This window comes from Canis aureus, chromosome 31 (genome assembly GCF_053574225.1).
Source record: "Canis aureus isolate CA01 chromosome 31, VMU_Caureus_v.1.0, whole genome shotgun sequence".
NCBI classification, from domain to species: Eukaryota; Metazoa; Chordata; class Mammalia; order Carnivora; family Canidae; genus Canis; species Canis aureus.
In genome coordinates this window covers 9,573,886-9,595,052 of record NC_135641.1, presented here as the reverse complement: position 1 = coordinate 9,595,052, position 21,167 = coordinate 9,573,886, and the positions used below count along the sequence as shown (strand labels likewise).

The window sequence follows — 21,167 nt, the reverse complement described above, 5'->3', positions numbered from 1 at the left end:
GTAAAGTCACATTCACAGAGCCGTGGTCACAGAACCAAAGACAAACAGAATGCTCCTGGCTCTTGGTGGCTATGCATTAAATATCTTTATTTCTCTCCACTGCCATTCAGGGTTACTATGAGCATTTTATTATGTAATACAAGATTTCTGTCTACCATAACAGGTTTAAATAATAATAATTGCAGTATGTTTAATTATAATTTCATTCAATAATTCATTTGATGTTACCCAGTAAGTTACCATTTGTAAGACTTGATATAATAATTATCACTATGGTTACTAGGTAGTATCAAAGCAAATTAGAAATGAAAGACAACCAGGGCATCTGGGTGGTTCAGTTGGTTAAGCATCCAACTTCAATTTCGGCTCAGGTCATGATCTCAGGGTCGTGAGATCGAGCCCTACATCAGGCTCTGCAGTGAGCATGAAGATTCTCTCTTCCCCAACCACCCCCCACCATGCTTGCATGTATTTTCTGTCTTAAAAAGATTAAAGTGGATTATATTCATTAAAAAAAGAAAGGTAACCATGCCAGATACAATTAGTGTAAAATAATATTATATTAACATAGAATATCGATAATATTCATGTATTAGTACTTAATATAAAGATGATCTAAAATATAATAAAATATAAAATGGTAGCTGTTGCTGTTGTTATATTATTCAAGAACAGAATATTTTCCCACAGAAACTGTACAATGGCTGCCAATATGATGATGACGGGAATTCCTATTTTATGAATGCCTGTGTTACATTTGTCACTGAGCAACATTTACTCTGGGTGAGATTACATGTAATCACCCAAACCGCTGGGTGTTTATGCCGTGGCATAGCACGGGCAGCGTCCTGGTGACTCAGAGGCCCCACCACTCTACCCCTCCACTCCCCTCACTGCTCTGTGAGGTCACATTTGTGCAGGGATATCATGGAGGAACACTGAGGTTCAGAGAAGCCCAGACACTCCTTTGGTTCTAAAGAGGCTTACTTGAATGTGGAGAGGAAATGTCTGTCCCTTAAATGTCCTGATGTGTCATCAATTGTCTCATTCTAAACTTATCAGAGGACTCAGGCCCTGGGGAGGGACACCTGCTGGAAGTGGTCCCCTAGTCAGCTGGACATATGTAACCCCAAGGTCCACAGATGAGATACCAGGATCACAGACTCAGTGATTTGAGGGCCCTGGGAGCTTGAACACCGGCTGGCTTTGCCTCAAATCATGCGGAGGAAGACAGAGGTCCGGGACTGGGTGGGCCCCACGTTCACACAATTAAGTGGCTGCACAAGATCCAGGTCTCCACTCTGAGTCTGTCAATCAGCTCCCCATACGACTGAAGGCTCTACAGCCACCACGCCTTCAACACTTGGACCTTTTCCCCCTGAACTTTATGTTTTTATTATTTGATTTTATTTTATTTTACTGTAGTAAGAACATTTAACATGAAGTCTACCCCCTAAACTTTTTTCTTTTAAAGATTTTATTTATTTATTCATGAGAGACACACAGAGAGAGGCAGAGACACAGGCAGAGGAAGAAGCAGGCTCCCTGTGGGGAACCCGATATGGGACTCGATCCCAGGACCCTGGGATCATGGCTTGAGCCAAAGGCAGATGCTCAACCACTGAGCCACCCAGGTGCCCCTACCCCCCAAAACTTTTAAGTGCAACGATGCAGGTACAACGATGCAGAGCATATCTCTAGAACTTGCTCATCTCGCTTAACTGAAACTTTGTGCTCATTGATCAGGAACTCCCCATTTCCCTCCCTGCTCAGCCCCTAAGGGGCCCTTTGATTCCACCACCATTCTCCTCTTTGAGTCTATGAATTTGATAGACTCTATCTGTGTCTACTTAAGTGCACGTAGCATGATGTCCTCAAGATTCATCTACGTGTTACATGCTGAGCAACGTGTTCCTTGTAAACGGCTGAATAGTATTTGATCGTATGTGCACATTTTCTTTATCCACTCATCTGTCAATGGACATCGAGATAGTCACATTTGGCTATTGTGAATAGTGCTGCATTGAACACAGGAGTGCAGAAATCTCATCAAGATCCTGATTTCGATTCTTTCAGATGTGAAGGGATTGGAACCCTGGCACCCTGTTGGTGGGAATGAGAAATGGGCAGCTGCTATGGAAAACAGTATGGAAGTTCCTCAAAAAGTTAAAAATGGAACTACCATATGATCCAGCAAGCCCATTTCTGCATGTTTACCCAAAAGAACTGAAAATGGAGATCTTGAAGAAATGTGAACATTTGGAAATTTTAAGAGCAGGGTTTTGAGGAAAAAGCTCATAGCTGTCCAAGAGGGCCCTTACCTTGTCTGCACTCAAGTTCTTATTGAGATTTAAATAAAGGCTTGGAGATTTATTCAAAGATAAGGATATATGAATTTCACAGATGATACTTGGGAAATCTTTTCGCAGTATTTCGGTTTTAACATGGTGGAGCAAGAGAAGATCCTCAAGTCTTTTATAACTTGTTAATACTTGGAACTTGAAATCAACTCTTTTACTATAAATTGCTATAGTACTCAGGAAATTCGAGTCATCGTTTCCACAGACCCGTCTTTTACTGTGTAAATAATGCTTCATTAGCATACTGTCATGTTCAGTAAGTTTGAGCTTGGTGAAGCAGCTGTAGTCCAGGAAAAACAAACAGAAACAAGGGTGAGGAAAGTGCCAGAACCTCAGGCATCACCAGCTTTGACATTCACAGCTACCCTGGGACGAAGGGACTGTTGTCCCCTTCTTGGAGGAGGAGACCAAGATTCAGAAATGTCACCTGACTCATCACCCATATTAGATATTGGCAAGTGTATAATCAACTTCATGACTCCAAAATCAAAATGTTACCTATGCTTAACAGCTATTATTGTATAGAAGACCTCCGTAAAAAATGAACATAGTTTGAGGTTCAAGACTTAAAAACTGTAGCAAGAAGCAGCCCAGGTGGCTCAGTGGTTTAGCGCCACCTTCAGCCCAGGGTGTGGTCCTGGAGACCGGGGATCGAGTCCCACGTCAGGCTCCCTGCATGGAGCCTGCTTCTCTCTCTGCCAGTGTCTGTGCCTCCCACCCCATGAATAAATAAATTAAATCTTAAAAAAAAAAAAAAAAAAACTGTAGCAAGAATCCGACAATCAACATGTTACTTTAAGTAACTGTCATTTTTAAATAAACTTAGGGATTTAATGGATGGGATACATTTTCTCAGTAATCCAACAAAGCCAAGCCCCTCCTTTATCCTTCTCATGTTGCTCAGTTGGCATGAGCTGGCATTAGTGTCTTCGGAGAGACAGGAACTGGAATAAGTGGGAAAAGCTACATGAGAAGAAAAATCAACGTTGTGCCTCTATCATAAAAGAGCAGACTGCACGACTGTACCACAGTGATACCTTCTTGGAAGTACATGACCACAAAGAAAAAACAAACAAAAAAACCACCCTAAATTAAAATACCTAAGAACTGACATTAGGCTCATTGGAGACAGGCATGACATTTTTCTGGATTGGAGAAGTGATGCTGTATTTGTTTCATAAACCATAATTCTGTAAATTTGGACACAAAGCAATAAATACATTAACACTTTAGGAAGACATTTGGTTTTTACATTTATAATCAGATGTAACACACACACACACTCCAGTGACTATACAGGGGATTCCTTAATATAATTCTTTTTTTCATTAAACTGTATTTAAACCTAATTATTGAAGTCAATGACCTGAAATGTTTTTCATTTTCATTCATTTCAATGACCTAATTATTGAAAATGAATGACCTGAAATGTTTTCTGAGTTATTTGTATTGAAAAGTTTTAGAAACTAAAGTGCAAGATCAACCCAGGTCATCCTCCCTGCAGCTTCCCAGCTGATGAGACAAACCTTCATATGTGAGTGGGGATCCCGGTCCCTGACGCTGATCTACCAGAAATAGGAAATGATGTATTTCAGCAGAAAATGAAGCTACCCATTTAAACCATCTTCCTAGAACAAGTGAGTGTTCATGGAATTACCTTGCTCATTTTAACAAATAATTTTATGTTTCAGCATCTGAAATATCAATAAATATCATTCTAAACTGGCACTAAGATTCTTCATGGCCATAATTCAGTGCAGGCCAACCCAGAAACAAGTGCTTCTATAATCAGTTATAGCTTCTATTAAAGCTATGGCAATATTTGCCAGGTGAAGGGGAAGGAATCTAATTGCAAATCCCAGTAACAGAAATCTCCTTGCATTGGGCATCTCTGACAAAAATGCCCATGCCTTCTTCCTCTCTGAATTTTCCAAGGCTCTCAGGAGTGTGTGGTTTTTGCATTTCACAAAAACAAGCGTTACTGCAGCACAAAAACATTGCTCAGCCTCATGGACCACGGTTATGAAAACGATGCAAAGAATGACTGGAAAGACCGGCGAGGAAGAATGCCAAGCTAGACCTTCTCATGCTGAGCTTCTCCCCCAGGACATGCTCACCCACTGCGTGCACGCTATGCCGCCAGCCCTGGGGGAGCTGGCCGAGGCAGAGGCCCAGCAGCCCTCAGTACTAAGTCATCATTACAGGTAACACAGGAAGAGCAGCAGCAGCCTTTGGAATGGTGCTTGCACAAGTGGAATTTTTTGTAAGGATTTAGAGTGTTAAAAGAAATATGACCTGTGAAGGCAGAAGAAAAACAAAACTCTAAGTTGTCCTTTATTCGCTCTGACTTGGGCACCAGTGTGCTCTGACGACAGCCCCATAAAGTTTCTCGATCCTCAGAGTGTCTCAGGTTTGTTCTGCTTTCTATACCTTCGTATGGTTCAGTGTGGAGACCTTATGCCATTCTCCCAAACCGAATACAGTGACCAGAGGTAAGCACATTGAAGCTTCTGTCATAGCTTAGAAATCAGAACTGGGAACTCCGGGGGCAGTTTATCCCATAAGTGAATATTTAATTCAAGAAGCCTCCAAGCTACTATGAATTTCCAGTATTTCCTCCAAATATTCTCATTAACTAGAGAAACTTACATGATTTACAGCACATAGCACATGCAGAGCATCTTGTCAAATGTCACTTTACAGAGCATTTCATGTTTGCAGAGCATCTACTGTATACAGAGCATCCAGTGTCTAGACATGTCATGTTTACAAAGCATGTAGTGTTTGTAGAACACCTAATGCTTGCAGTATATCAAGTGTGTGCAGAGTACCCAGGATGTGCTGGCTTGAGACTCCCAGCTCTAGGTCATGGGCTGAGAATGAAGAGGTCCATACTCACCACATTACAGCCCGCGCAGTCAGGTCCATTCTCACAGGTCCTGCGGCGAGCTTGAATGCCACCGCCACACTGGGCTGTGCACCGTTCCCAAGGACCCCAGCCCGTCCAGAACATGTGCGGGGGGCACAGCAAATGCTCATTGCAGTATCTGTGATGGGGAAATCAAGAGGAAAAGGAAACTGTTCAGGGCAACATGAAGCCACAGACCTTTCCACGGTCCTTCCCTGCACCAGATGTTGAATACATGGGCATGCTCCATGTGGAGGGGCTTTTTGTGTGCGGAGTGGTTTGCACAGTCATGGGGGCAGGTGGGGTACTGGCCATGCTGTGTGCGCACAGACAGTGAGATGCACAGGAGACAATGAAGAAGATGCTCAACTCACAATGCAGGATGGAGCTTCCTGTGCAGCCAATTAGAGAAGAAACAAACAAAACAGAACCCTTCAAATAGACACTCAAAAATGAGACCACACAGAGAATAGCTAGGTAGGGCATTTATCTTCTAAACACAAACACTGAAAGATAAAGTAGGTTATGGACACAAAGTCAGCAAAAGTGTCTTTGGAATTCAATTCTCATTCTTGAATCAAATAAGGCTCACAATCCTATTAATATAAAGTAAAGAAAAGTTAAAGCTTGATTATAGCAGGAAGCCTCATGCTTCCTTAGGTTATTGTATTTTTAAATGTATTTGTAACCTCTCAAAGTGATGTCACACAACCTTAATTCTAAAAGACCACCAGTTATCCTTGACAACTTGAATAACTATTTACAAACACTGGTCCTATTCATACACCCTGTCCTTCTACATATATGTTCATATTGTCAATTATTAGCCAACTATACAAGGCCTTCTCTGGCCTTAAATGAGTCAAATTTCTCCCCAGTTTTTAATACTATAAGCGAAATGAAGCCAAGTGAGAGAAACAAATGAACAAACAAAAAGCAAGAAGGAAGCAGCCTGGCATTCTACAGGTTACAGCCTCTAGGGAGGAAGAGATTGTTCTGACCATGGTCAAACTTCGTGAAACATATCTGGCAATTTAAAGCACTATTTAAATTCAGTTCTCCATCTACTAAACAGAAATTTAGCTTCTAGAGGACAGAAGCATGCAGGACTTTTTCTAACATGTCTCTCCCCACCCCATCTGGATCCAGACACGAGGCAGAGACTCTCATCTGCAAGGCTACGTTAAGTCACCTGTAATGCCACCGTTTTAATAAACGCTAAATCCTGCAGGGCATTATGCAAAGGGCATTCCAAGCGTGTTTCCATATGACAGGTGTTTACAACCTAAGATGAATACAGGGAAATGGACACAAGCCCAGAACAGAAAATACTATTAATGAGTAGGAAGTAAGGACAAATGGTAGCTGGTTTCCAGAAACCAGAACAAGTCATTTGAGGAAACAAAATTGTACCATCCAGGTTGGAAAGTGAAGACTGGTCTCCAGGGGTTGCTGTCTCATTCCCACTGGTGGCCCGGAGCTCCCTGAAATATCAGGAGCACTCCCTGTGTCAATGTGAGGTCCAGTCTCCAAAGACTCCACCAGCAGGAAGAGCAGAAGGAGCAAATACCAACCAGGAGAGTCTGGATTGCAACAGTGCCAGGGAGAGGTGTTCCAAGCTGGACAAACACAATGGAAAGTAACACACTTGGGCTTGGGCTTGGTGCAGTGGGGCGAAGATGGGGCATCTGTGTGAGTGCAGAGAAACACATAAAGATGAACAGTAGAGTCATATGTCAGCCTCTCCTTTGTGGGAAGGAGGGAGGCACGTGTACTTCTGGGGGGGAGACAGCTGATGTGTCATAGCAGAAGAAGCCTCAAAGGCAAGAACCATAGGGCACATTTCATTTCTCTAAATGTTCACATAGATGAGTAGTCAGCGGAACCAAATAGTCCTCGCTCTTTCATCTTCTCAACTTTTAAGGAAGAGAAACATATAACCTTGCTCTTCCAGGTCATACACAGCCTCCCAGGGCTCTGGCTCTCAAGAGTTCAGGGCGATGGACATGCGTATGTGTAGGTGAGAAAGGGAAGGGGTTTGCTAATTAAGAGAGTGTGGCTTCTAGGTAGGAGAGCCAAAACAAGATTGAGGATACAACAGATGAAAAACATTTGATCTCAGGAAGCATGTGCCAACAGGCACAACTGCAATAAGGAAAACATCCTGCCTACCCAGGGATTAGTAACATATGTGTCAGCGCATGGAGCATCCAAAAAGGGAGGTGCCATTCAAGAACATGTTTGGGAGGAAAGAAAACCCAGAACATCAGAACTCTCAGATTTTGATTCAAAATATCCACATATATCTTCTCTCACTGTGATAGATTGAGGGGTAGGAGGCCACCTCCCGCTGGGCCGATTGGCCAACATGTAAAATGTATGGACCACCAGGACTCCTTATCCTCATTTTAGCTTTCAGAAACAAAAACAAGCAATAGAAGAATAGGGAGGATAAAGGAAAATCTTGCTAAATATACTTATAAAACACTTTTAATAAAAAGCACAGCAAGGTAGCTACCATCTTCCCATAGCAAAATACATCCTAGAACATAAATACTTTCTCATATTTACCTATGGCAGGCCACGTCAGAAATCACTCTGTTAGCAGAGCTGACGTCCTACTGCAGGAGAGCCTGAAAACTGCATGTAGCACAGAACTTGCAACCAGGGTCAATAAATTTGGCTGCATTTTAAAGCTATCCACCATGCGCCTTCCATTTTTCGCTCTTTCTCTTGTTACAGCAGTCCTGGGAAAAGAGCTTCAACCAAGATATGTGACTCTGTCACCCTCTGCAAGGCAGGTCGGAAAGGAAAGAAATTGCTAGGCTAGCCAGCAATGCCCCCTTTACGTCTGGGTTTTCACTCACAAATCCACCTCAGGAAAGTTGGCCCAGAGGCAGAGCCCTTCCTTTACAATCCTCAAACACAGGATTCTCTGCAATTTCAAGGAAGCAGGGTCCTTCTGACCCCCAGGTCCCCCACTCCAACCAGCATGTGCTCCCGACAGAAGTGCCTCTTCTTGAACTACCCACTGAGTCTCCAGTGTCTTTCCTGGTCACAGACGACAATGGGGACTAGAAGGTAGATACCTTGGCAACTCTGCTTGTTCCAAGACTTTTATTAATTTATGGATAAAATATCTATACAATGGACCGGCCAGTGGTTCTTCATCTCTCTAGCCCTCTATACACAGCTAGCTTTTGCCCAGTAACAGCTGAACATTCTTGAAGTTTTTTAGGCTTTCCTGGATCTCTAGTATCTTAAAGCACTGAAAGTCACAGACGCATTTCATGATGCATTAAAAATTCAGATTTTAATTTTGCCCTTGACTGCTCATTCTCATTTTGCATTTAAAAGTGAATTAATAACCCAGCAATATTTCTCCATAAATTATCAATTTTTCCACAAATTAGTCTCTGTGAAAAGAACTGCCTTTCATAACCCAATGTGAACTAGATTCTCAACACTGTATCATTTCTGGTCATATCTTTTTTTTTATATAATAAATTTATTTTTTATTGGTGTTCAATTTGCCAACATACAGAATAACACCCAGTGCTCATCCCGTCAAGTGCCCCCCTCAGTGCCCATCACCCATTCACCCCCACCCCCCCGCCCTCCTCCCCTTCCACCACCCCTAGTTCATTTCCCAGAGTTAGGAGTCTTTATGTTCTGTCTCCCTTTCTGATATTTCCCACACATTTCTTCTCCCTTTCCCTCTATTCCCTTTCACTATTATTTATATTCCCCAAATGAATGAGACCATATAATGTTTGTCCTTCTCCGATTGACTTACTTCACTCAGCATAATACCCTCCAGTTCCATCCATGTCGAAGCAAATGGTGGGTATTTGTCCTTTCTAATGGCTGAGGAATATTCCATTGTATACATAGACCACATCTTCTTTATCCATTGATCTTTCGATGGACACCGAGGCTCCTTCCACAGTTTGGCTACTGTGGACATTGCTGCTAGAAACATCGGGGTGCAGGTGTCCTGGCGTTTCATTGCATCTGTATCTTTGGGGTAAATCCCCAACAGTGCAATTGCTGGGTCGTAGGGCAGGTCTATTTTTAACTCTTTGAGGAACCTCCACACAGTTTTCCAGAGTGGCTGCACCAGTTCACATTCCCACCAACAGTGTAAGAGGGTTCCCCTTTCTCCGCATCCTCTCCAACATTTGTGGTTTCCTGCCTTGTTAATTTTCCCCATTCTCACTGGTGTGAGGTGGTCATTTCTCTTCATGCTACAAGCTGCGTTCTGCTCTGGTTTGGTCCGTGCTAGTTTCTCACTGCAGTGTCTGTCAGCCTGAACTAGTCAGTGCCCTATCTGAGCCTCTGCTCCTGGATTGGCTCAAGCGACCATCCCTTTCCTGGGCCATATTGAAATAATCAAATCTCTGTGGCACCAGAGAAACTGTACCTACAATAAGTCCCCCACACTATTAATTTTTACCCGAGGAGAGAGCTAGGAGAACCCAGGAGGAGAAAGGAATGGTTTGCAAAGGAGCAGTACTTTAGCTTGCTAATAAGCAAACACACTCCAGAGAGACAGAGAAAAATATAATAAAAAATCATATGATAAAAGAAATCAAATAATAAAAATCACATAGTAAAGTCCCTACTGGTTCTGGGCCTCTTAACTTTGATAATGCAGTGGGGGCAGACTCTAATGTGGTCCCTGTGGTCCCCCCTTCTGGACGTCACACCTTGTGTGTGTGTGGTGGGGAGGAGGAGGTGGGAAGGACCCGTGATTTGCTCCTAACCAAGGGAATATGGCAAAAATGACAGGATATCATTTCCATGATTAAATCTACACAAGACTGCAATATGCATTTTTTTAGCAAACTCTCCCCCATCTCCCCATGCCACCGCTTTGAGGAATGAAGCAGTCAGACCTGAATGGCCTAGGTGGTGAGGGATTGAGGGAACTTCTGGCTCAGAGACTTAGTCTGATAGCACCTGGGGAGCGGAATGCTGCTGACAACCATGTGATGTGGGAAGCACACCTCCCGTCAGCCTCAGATGAGACCCCAGCCATGGTCTACGGTGTGTGGCAGCCTCGTGAGATCCAGAAGCAAAGGACCCAGGTCAACTGTGTCCCAGCTACAAACCCACAGAACCTGTGAGCCAATAAACACGAAGTGCTTCAGGCCCTGAGTCAGAGGTAACAGTGTTATGTAATGTCTCCTGAAAAAGATTTTGGTGCCTTAACATGCAGTGCGACTGCAGAAAATCCTAGACATGTGAACATGACTTTGGGACCAGGTAATGGGTAGAAGCAAGAAGTTTGAGGATCGTAGTAGAGAGACTTTGAGGATGCTGCCAGTGAGGCTTTAGAAGGAAATAGAATAAGCACTAAAACTTCACGACAAAACCAACTCAATAAGCAAATGGGCAAAGGACTTGAACAGACATTTCCAAAAATGTAGACAAGTGGCCAGTAGGCACAGGAGAAGATGCTCAACATCATTAGTCCTTACAGAAATGCAAATCAAAACCACAATGAGATCATTACTTTATACCTGCTGGATGGCAAGAAAGAAGGAAAGAAAGGAAGAAACAAACAAGCGCTGGCGAGGTTGTGGAGAAACTTGAACCCCGACACACTGTTGGTGGGAGTGTACAATGTTGAAGCCACTGTGTTGAACCATTTGGCAGCTCCCCAGAAAATGAAACATTGAATTGCCATATGACCCAGAAAATCTACTTCTAGGTTCATACACTGTCAGGTTTATACACTGAGCATTGTCAGTTACACAAAGAACTCACACAGGGACTTGAACAGACACTCATATGCTAGTGTTCACTGTAGCACTATTCACAAGGACCAAAAGGTGGAAATAACCCACCTGTCAACTGATGGCTAAAGAGATAAATACAACATGAGAAAGCCATACGGTTGAGTAGTATTCAGCCTATAAAGAGGAATGAAGCTCTAACACATGGTCCAGCACGGATGAGCCTTGAAAACATTATGCTACATGGAATCAGCAAGACACAAGGATGCCAATATCCCGTGATTCTATCTATATGAATATCTCAAATAGGCAAATTTATAGAGAAGGAACATAGATTAGAGGTTACCAGGGGCTGGGAGGAGGGAAAAAATGGGGAATCACTGCTTAATGTTTACAGGTTTGGGGTGATGGTTGGAAATAGGTAATGTTTTATAGTTATACAATACAGTAAAGGTAATTAATGCCACTGAATCAAACACTTAAACATGGCTAAATGGTGAATTTTATGTTAAATATATATATATTTTTAAAGATTTTATTCATTTATTCATGACAGAGAGAGAGAGAGAGAGAGAGAGAGAGGCAGAGACACAGGCAGAGGGAGAAGCAGGCTCTGTGCAGGGAGCCTGACGTGGGACTTGATCCTGGGTCTCCAGGATCAGGCCCTGGGCTGAAGGCAGCGCTAAACCGCTGAGCCACTGGGGTTGCCCTGGTAAATATATTTTACCACCATCAAAATGAAAAAGAAAAGAGGAGCCCAGGATTGGAAACTGGGGTAAGGGAGAACCTTGTGACACAGCAGAGAGCTTCCAGGCTGTCTCTACGGTTCTATGGAAAGCGGAACACGTCAGTGTGAAGTGAGTTACGCTGCCAAGAAAATTTCCACACAGAGTGTTGGAGGTGCAGCTTGGTTTCTTCTTGCTGCTTATGCTAAAATGTATGAGGAAAGGAAAAAAAAAAATTGTGGGAAGGAATAACAAACAGGAGGGACCAGGATGGAATAGTTTTGGAAATTCTGAGTCTCTACTGATGGCAAATATGCTCAAATCGATAAATAGCTTCTGAGTACTGTCAGGAATGGCTGGCATGGAGGAAAACGCTGGAGGCGTGAGGGTATAACCTCTTGCTAAAACCTCAGAAAGACCAAAGGATCAGAGTAGCTTCAGTTACACAAAGGGTGCTCTCCAGAGGTCAGGAGCAAGGGTGTGCCTCACAGATGGTCTCAATCACAAGCAAGCCACAGGGTGGGGTCCCGCACCATCAGGAGGATCCCTGGCTAGAGAGGGCTATCTCAAAAAAGGTCTGTGGGTGTGGATTTGTTTACTAGAGTAAACCTTAAGGAAATCCACAAAAGACCCATAAAGTTTATTTCAGCAAAAATACCAGCTTGCACCGTACAGAGAAAATACAAATGGAATGAGACTGCTGGAATTCAGAATCCTACTGGCAGGAAACAGGTTGATAAAACTACCCGGCTGCAAGCACATGCTAACTTTCATGAAAAAAGATGAATCAGGAAGCAGCAATGAGAGCCTAGAAGGCAGAGCCAAGAACCATGCAGAATTATGCATAGGCCTTGAAACTTAATCGAGCAACTCCCAACACTTGTCTGGCTAGATTTCAGAATTTCCATGGAGCAGTGATTCCTCTATACTTTCCAACCCTGCCCCCCGCTCTTTTGAACAGAAATGTCAATAGCTGTTACCCATTGCCTGTCCCACCACCACAAGTTGGGTGTATTGGTGGTAGATACCTTGCTTTGATTTTAGAGGCTGAAAGGATGAGAGGAATGACACCCAGAAAGCCTCATTCATATCTGAGCCTGATTGAAATGGTAAGGTTCTGGAATTTGGGGAGATGATTTAATGGTATGAAACTTTTGGGGGCCTTGGGAATAGGTGAAATACGTTTTGCATATGGAAAGGACATGAATGACTGAGGGACATGTCATTGACTGTGGCAGATATTGCAAGGTGACCCCAGTGATCCTTGCCTGCTTGTATTCATGTCCTGTGTAATGTCTTCTCTTAAGTGGAGTCAGGGTCTGTGACTTCTAACCAATAGAATATAGCCAGGTGATGGCATGTCAATTTGCAACTGCACTATATAAAACCATACTGCCCATCCCATGAGGAGACTTTCTTCCTTGCCAGATTTGAGGAAGAAAGTGACCATGTCAGAATAGCTCACTTGGCAGGAAACTGAGATTCTTAATTTGACAATCCCCCAGGGACTAAATGCTGACAACAACCATGTGATCTTACAAATAGGTCTATCCCCAGTTGATGCCCAGATGAGACTGCAGCTCTGGGTGAGCGGAGAACCCAAGTAGTCATACTAAAACTCTTCATCCACTAGGACTGTGAAATAATAAATGTGTGCCTTTTTAAGCCACTAATTTTTTGCAACTATGGTTACATACGAAGAGAAAACTAATACAGATAATGACACTTGCATTTTGATAGTATTGACACAGAGGTCCACTGCTTCATCCTTGTTAGTGGCCTCTTTGGGAATCAGTACTTCCACTTGGTTCTTGGTACTCAAGAACATCATTTTCCGGTACCTTTTAGAACAGAAAAACAGTGTCCACACCCTCTAAAGTAAGTGTACAAGATAAGTTAGATTATTTTTTTAAATCCAGTATGTCAGAAAAAATGGTGTGAATACTTTTGAGATTTTTATTGCCATAAAACTACCATTGAATCACTCCATCCTGGACATTTTGATCCAAACGAAGTCACTAACTATAATCCCGGCCTTAACTTAGGGACTTTTCTGGGGGAATCAATCTATTCACTTGGGGCCACTTGGGAGTTCTTTAGGGATGATGGTATTTAGAGCAGCAGGTGCAATGGTATTACTGTGTATATGTCTTGTCATTGTCCTTCTGTGTCCTCCTATGGAGACCAGAGTCTCCTGGAATCTTGAGTTTAGTTCTCAAATATGTCTAGGGGATGGTGTTCCCTTATACTGTGCAGGCAGAGACACCTCCCATGTAACACAACAAAGAAATCTCAGAACTATTTGCTTGTGAAGACCAAGAAACAGGTATTATGTACTGTTTTTTTCTAAGTTTTATTAATCTCTTGATAGCCTGTTAATCTAGAAAGGCTGTTCAATAGGGAAGCTTCAATTTTATAAAAATCTTATAGAGTTTCTGTTCCTACCATCCACCCATTTATTATATATATTCAAATATTCCTCCACTAACAAAATATTTATCTTGCCCAAATAAGCCTGTTTTTTTTTTTTTTTACATAAAAAGGGAACATTTTAAGTGTAAATCCCCCAAACATGCTAGCCATCCTGATTTTTCCCTGAAGACGTAGCTTTACCATCACAAGTGCATACAGAATGTACATATCTGTTAGCCATGGAGTTAAACAGCAACTTCCTTCCTGTGCACTCAGCCTAGGAAAGGGGCTAACGGGTGCTACATTTGCAGAGTTGCTGGGATCCTAGGGCAACTTCACACTGATGAAGGTGACTCTGCCTGAAAGAGCTGTATTATGTGACAATGTAAGGCATTTTAAAACTTCCAATCAATTTTAAATCTTACAAGGTTTAGAAATAGCAGGGAGACAATTCGCTCATAACCAGCTTTCCCACTTATCAACTGGTATTGGATTGGAAATGATAGATGTCTCAGGGGACTACTTCAAAAACGACCATCCTTGCTTTGTAAAAACCATCTTTCCTTTTCCTCTGAGTCAAAAGGAATGACATCCTAATTGGCAATTTAGGATCACAGTGAAGAAAGAAAGGCACGATTCTCCCCGGTTGTTTTGAGTTTGTAATAAATACCTAGCAGGGAAGGACCTGTACAGTAAACCTGTTGGTTTTGTCTATATAAATATTGATCACATAGCAAAGAGCTGCATACAGTAGTTTTCTAAGAGGCTCTTACTGAACCCATATGACAGATACAATCCTTACTACATTTTAATTAAAAGGCATCAAAATCCATTTTGTTTCACATGGGTCAATACATTTATATAAGTGGGAAAAAATAGAAATCCTGGGTGGTGTGAAATTCACCTACTTGGATTTTCTCCCAACAGTCATAAACTAGAATGTACTTTACATATGCAGGAAAGAGCCAACCGTCACAACTCTAGATTTTATGAAGCCAAAGCCAAATGTCTGATTCTAGAAAAAGCAACAAACTGTTCAATGCAAGCTGAACTGAAACATCCCCACGAGGAACCGAAAGCTTACAGCACACACGGAACACGGCGCCGTCTGTGTTCCGCGGCGGCCTCCCCGAGCGTCTGGGCTAAGAGAAGAGGGTGTCCTTATAAATGTACCCTGACCCTGAATATGTTCTCACCTTGCTCCAGCTGCTGGAGTTAGTTCTGATGGGAAACTACTTCATCCGACTACCATCTGGACCCAAGGCCGCCTTAGGTCCTACCTGGAACCACAGGGTTTGAGACTGGGTCTGGTTGAATTCTAACACGAACACGTTTCCTCCAGCAGACTCACTTTCTGCGTCCCCAGGGAGCCCAGCACAGAGGTGCCCCCTGTCCCTGCACCTCTGCTCCCCTGGGAACTGCTCAGCGAGCCAACCATGCAGGCACGGCGGACGCTGGCACAGTGATGCTTGTCGACATGAGGCTTGGATCAAAAGTAGAGGATGTCAGGAGAAGAACAGGACGCTTTGGCTCGACAGAAAGGGATGCCACAGATAAGCTAAGCTACATCCCAAACTGAAACCGCAGAGAAACGCGGCCGCGCTGGAATGGCAGGAAGCGTGAGGATGGCTGTGCTGGGGGCAGAGCGGCGCCTACCTCTCCTCGCGGTTCTGGCCCACGCACACCCGGCCCCCGTGCCGCGGAGTGGGGTTGCTGCAGGATCGCTGGCGCACCTGGAAGCCGATCCCACAGGTGGTGCTGCAGGGAGACCACGAGGTCCAGGGGGTCCAGCCTCCATTCCTGGGGAGAGGAAGCAGTGGCGTCACAGAGTCAAACTAGCTCAGCATCTCCCGCCGTGTGCGCCCACCTCCAAATTCCTCCACGCGTCCCCCATGTGGACTGTTGGATCCCGGGCTGGGAAGGGACGGGGAAGAGGAGCCATAGGACAGGACTGGACACATCCAGTCCCGTGAGATCCTTCTCCTCGGTATCTGATTTTAGAGTCAAGGTAGGACCTTTGAGACTAATGCTTAAAGTGCACTATACATAATTTAAAATGGGCTAGAGAAACTACTAAAACATTTTCGTTATGAAAATGTTAAATTAATGAAGAATAAGTGAAATGAAGAATAAGTTTATTCTGTTGAAAAGGAATTAGATATGCCCTGAACCTCTGGAGTTTATCTTCTATTTGATTTGTACTATATCATTTCTGATGTATAAAAAGGGCACATCTGAACAAAATATCATCCAAAACTACCTATAATGCTTACTTTTAAAATCTAGTAATAGCAACAAAGATCAGTAATTCTGATAGCATTCCTACTGATAAAGAGCATCATAATGTCCAAAGTTTTAAAACAAACTTCAATAAAAATGAAGGAAGGGTACTATGAATTCAGATTCTTGGCTATTTTCTTAGAATTTGACGAAGATATGGAATATAAACAAAAAGTACAAATTGCACATGACTGTATTTATGTTATCCTACACATAATATGATAGGCATATAAACCATAAAATTAAAATGAAAAACAGTTTGTATTAAAGTGTTTTATAAAATGAACCACCACACAGAAGTTTTTGTTGTTGTTTAATGTTGTACTTTTCCTGTATTAAAATGTCTGTATTCAGAATGTTTAGAATTTAAGTATCTCCCTTAGTAGAGTCCCTGATATTAAAAAACAAATTGCAGGCATTTTTAAAGATTTTAACTGTCAAAAGATCTGTTAAATTCAGCATCCAAACTCCCATGTGAACAGTCTACTTCAATTGGAATATGTTTATACTTCTCTGATCACATATGCGTTTCTATAGATATGTTGTCCTCATAGGATTTTCATTTCCACTCAAAAAAAAAATCAACTGAAAAAAATCATTCTTATTTTTACTTTATACATTCCTTTAAAAATATGTAGTTGTGGAACCTGTGCCATTGAAACTCAAGGTATAAACAATAATTTGAATATATAATTTCTATAATAATTTCAAGTGAAAATTCCTCTGAGAAAATTCTTAGTATATTTCATATTTCTCTATTTTCTGAAACTTCTTCATGATATAAATAACTAAAATACATAGTGATACTTTGATGTATTATATTATCGTAAAGCTGCTTTAAGGTAATTCAACCAAGGAATGACAAAATATGACAAATCCTCCCAAGTTGCTCATAAAGGTAATTAGCTAGTATCTTATACCCTGTTATCCCACACAATTTAAAAAAGATATCAAAAATTCATTGAATTTTCTAAAAAACAGCCATTTCAACATGAATAAAATGACCTTTTGACTCTCAAAGTTTCTTTATATGTCGGCAAAACTGTTAGATACTGCAGGGAACACTGCTTCCAAAATTGTTTGGAAATTCTTAGTTTCCTAAACCTTTTAATAGGACATCTTGTGATATATTCTATTTACAATATAGGGAACATGTTGTAGAGAGAGGAGTGGGTAAATGGAAGTATGCATAAATAACAGAAATACATTAAGTTTAGAACTACATGAGTGCAATTACCTACGTGTGTGTCTACTCTTCAGACCTGGGTTTGCAGGCTTGTAATGTCTCTTAGAAGCAGACACTGTAGCTGGCGGCCGTTAACTAACACCAAGTAAGCATGTATCAGCATACCAATCATTTCGAGGATTAAACCAATCCACAACAGGCCAGTTATGCATTTAAAGCATCACTAAGATGGGTTCAGTTATTCAATTATTAATCTTAAAATAACCACTAAATATATTGCAGGTCTGCTCAGAGGATGACATTTCAACAGGAACCAAAGCCAAAGACATATCAATAAACAAGCTGCAGTCATGCACTTGACTGTCCTTTTTTCCATAAATAGTATCAAAAAGAATATTCATCACTGATCACAACCTTCAAATAGCAACAGTTCTGTAACTTTTATAAAGTTTCTCCCATGCCTCGATGGCAACCATCTCAGTTTCATAAAAAGAATGCTGTGCAGACTGCAAAGCTGATATGCCTCTGTTTTCTGTAATCACACAAATCTTTTAAAGATTTTATTTATTTTTTCATGAGAGAGACACAGGCAGAGAGAGAAGCAGGCTCCCTGCGGGGAGTCCGATGTGGGATTCGATCCCGGGACCCCAAGATCATGACTTGGGTTGAAGGCAGGCGCTCAGCCGCTGAGCCACTCAGGCGTCCTTCACACAAATAATCTAATCTGTGGAGCCCTGCTGTACTCCTTTCAATCTTGTGAAGTGACCCGGGCTGGCCTGAGAAGAGGAGCAGGGGCACAGCAGGTCCAGGTCCTGGCATTGTTGGTGGCTAGACTCTGATTGGCCTTTCCTCCTGGGGAGGAAGCGCCCTCGCACACTGCGCTCTCACAGAGTGGGATCCCCCATTTGATCTGCAGGGTTAGGGATGTCATAGAAGACCTGCCCAGAATGGTTTTTGCATGCTAAACAGGCTCATGGAAACAAGACCATACTTTAAAAAAAAATACTGTAAATTAACAAGCAAGTGTGGAGAGAGCTTGAAGACTGATTTGAGAAGCTTTCCTGATACTTGTTTTAAAATATAAGATGCTGCTGTGGTCATGACACGCCAGGGGCAGGGGAGCAGGAGCATGGAGTGTAGTAACACAATCAAGGGAGAGCAGAAGAAGAAGCAGAGGAAACAGGAAACTCAGCGCATCCCTGTCTGAACTGTTCTCCTGGTTACTCAGGACCAGGACCAGGATGTTGAGCCAGCTGGGTTGTTCTGCGTTCTGACATGCTGCAGCGCAGAGCAGGACTCTGTTAAGGACTGGGCTTCTTCTAGCCTCCAGCTGTCAAAGCCCATAGGATGGGTGCCGTGCCCTGTCGTGGCCCCAAGGACCGAGGCCCTCGTTTCTCCAGCTGCTCAGAGGGCCGGTGGCTAGGACTGGCAGCTGAGAGGATCGAACCACCACCCAGGGCTGTCCCAGCTCTGGGGCTCCCTGTTCAGTCTTTCAGGCCCACGCACAGATCATTTCTCCCTTCCCTGGACCTTCTACCTTCTTATTTGGCTACGTATTTCTCTCTCTTCTTCCTATCTACCTGGTTCTGCCCCTCCTTCCCCAAGAATTAGAATTCAGAAGTGACAGGGTATCATGTGGATGCACATTCAAATGTTCATTTTAATTATAAAATAAAACCAAATCTTTCTGACTGATAGTAAGGCTGACATGGCCCTGCTTTGAAAGTCTGGCTTAGCTAATTACTTTATATTGTGGATTTCCTTTCATACATTGAATGACTTCAATCTGCTGCTCTAGGGTAGTAAGAAAACATATTTAAATGATGTGATGTGATTAAAGCATTTAATCAAAAATATATTTGTGGGGTGCCTGAGTGTCTCCATCAGTTAAGCGCCTGACTCTTGATTTCACGATCTAAGGGTCCTAAAAGGCTCTGTGCTCAGCGGGGAGTCTGCTTCTCTCCCGCTCCCTCTATTTCTCTCTCTCTCGAATAAATAAATAAATCTTAAAAAAAAAAACCCAAAAATATATTTGCAGGATGTACTGAATTAGCAATATTTTGAATTTCTCGACACTTTCTGAGTATATGGGGTTAGAGGAGATGCCTATGAGTAAACAATAACAGGTTTAGTTTGGAATCCTCTGGTTGGCCTTCTGAAAGGCTTTCTGATGTGCTTTGCACAAACGGAGGAAGTATCTGTCAGTACTGAATGAGCAGAAAAGTTGGCTTTGCAGGTAAGGTGGGTTGCAATTTTTTGCTTCCAACAAAATTGAACGCCAACATAAACAGGTCATCAATTGATATGAAGCAATAAAAGCAATCTTTGGCTATTAGATTACCATACTTTTGGCAGATGACTTCAAAAGAATTCAGAAAAGTGAGTGAAAATGCTGTAATCTTATATTTCCATCTACTTATGGGAGCCGTACTTGTCAGTGCTTGTGACTAGTAAGAATGGAATTGATGCTAAGCCCTCCCCGAATCAGACAAGAGGCTGCATTCATGCCTGAATAGGAAAAATAGTTGGGAGTTAAAAACAATTGCCTGAAGTAATGGATTTCCAATAAAATCTGACATTTTAGTTTCAAAAAATTGTCAAAATGTGTAACATTCATGATGTTAATATTCATAGTAAGCTAATTTTCAAAATAAATATTTAAAATGTAAAGCCTATGGTTATCAGAAATAAAGATTTGGTTTTTCAATTCCATTCATATAATTTGCTATTGTGGTAGTCACAGAGAGGTATGATATAGTAATCAATATAAGACTTTTAAACATAGAAACATAATATATTTGGATAAGATTCTATGAGAGAAAGAGAATAGAAATAGGAAATTCACAGAAGGAAAAACATACATTTTCTGAATGTTAAATTAGAGCCTGCTGATTGATTTTTTAAATGGGCAGGTAGCTATGAAATCACTAAGGCATTTGGATTCCATTACACATTTAAATAGTGATGTAACAGAGATTATTTCTCTGCAACTATTAAAACTTTTGATAAAAAAAAAAATGCCAATCTACAAGTGTTTGAGGGGTAGCTAGTTTAGCAATATTCTTTTAGGGGGCAGATGAGCAAGTTGCTGTGAGGACCACTGCCCCAGGACACTTGTACTGTGCAGGTACAGACATGGTGCATGTGCCAAGTCATGCACAGGCATGTGAAATCTAGCAGCCACCCCAGATCTGTCCTTTACATCATATTCGGGAATATTGACTCTATGGATAGCTTCTGAGACTGTCAAAACTATGCCACCTTGCTGCTCACACTCCAAAGGAGGCCAAGTGCATGTCACTTCCCGAATCTGCATGAGGGGGCACTTAGTACCTGTGCTGCAGGAATAATTTTTGTTTGATGCCTTAAGTGATGTCAGGATTGGGTGGGCTGATACACTATGCATGCACCTCTGTCTGTGCAGGGACTGGGTGCAGGGCTAGGGGCTCTCTTTCATGAAGTGTCTGCCTTGATAGCAGTCTGACTAAGGGGTTGGCTGAGGTGCTGCCAGAAGCATCACATCTGCCTTCTGAGAACCTCCATGTGCATACATGT

At 42.2% G+C, this 21,167-nt stretch overlaps 1 protein-coding gene across 13 annotated transcripts in view; it reads right to left on the bottom strand.

Annotated features, from left to right (window-relative positions):
• The window catches only part of SEMA5A (semaphorin 5A), a 474,025-nt gene that overhangs the window by 63,327 nt on the left and 389,531 nt on the right, over window positions 1-21,167 (bottom strand). For all 13 annotated transcript variants that reach the window (XM_077879611.1, XM_077879602.1, XM_077879610.1 and 10 more), the window contains 2 exons: window positions 15,803-15,946; window positions 5,260-5,407 (listed from right to left, as the gene is read on the bottom strand). In XM_077879611.1, the coding sequence (XP_077735737.1) occupies window positions 5,260-5,407; window positions 15,803-15,946 (292 nt within the window). The remainder of the gene's footprint in view (window positions 1-5,259; window positions 5,408-15,802; window positions 15,947-21,167) is intronic.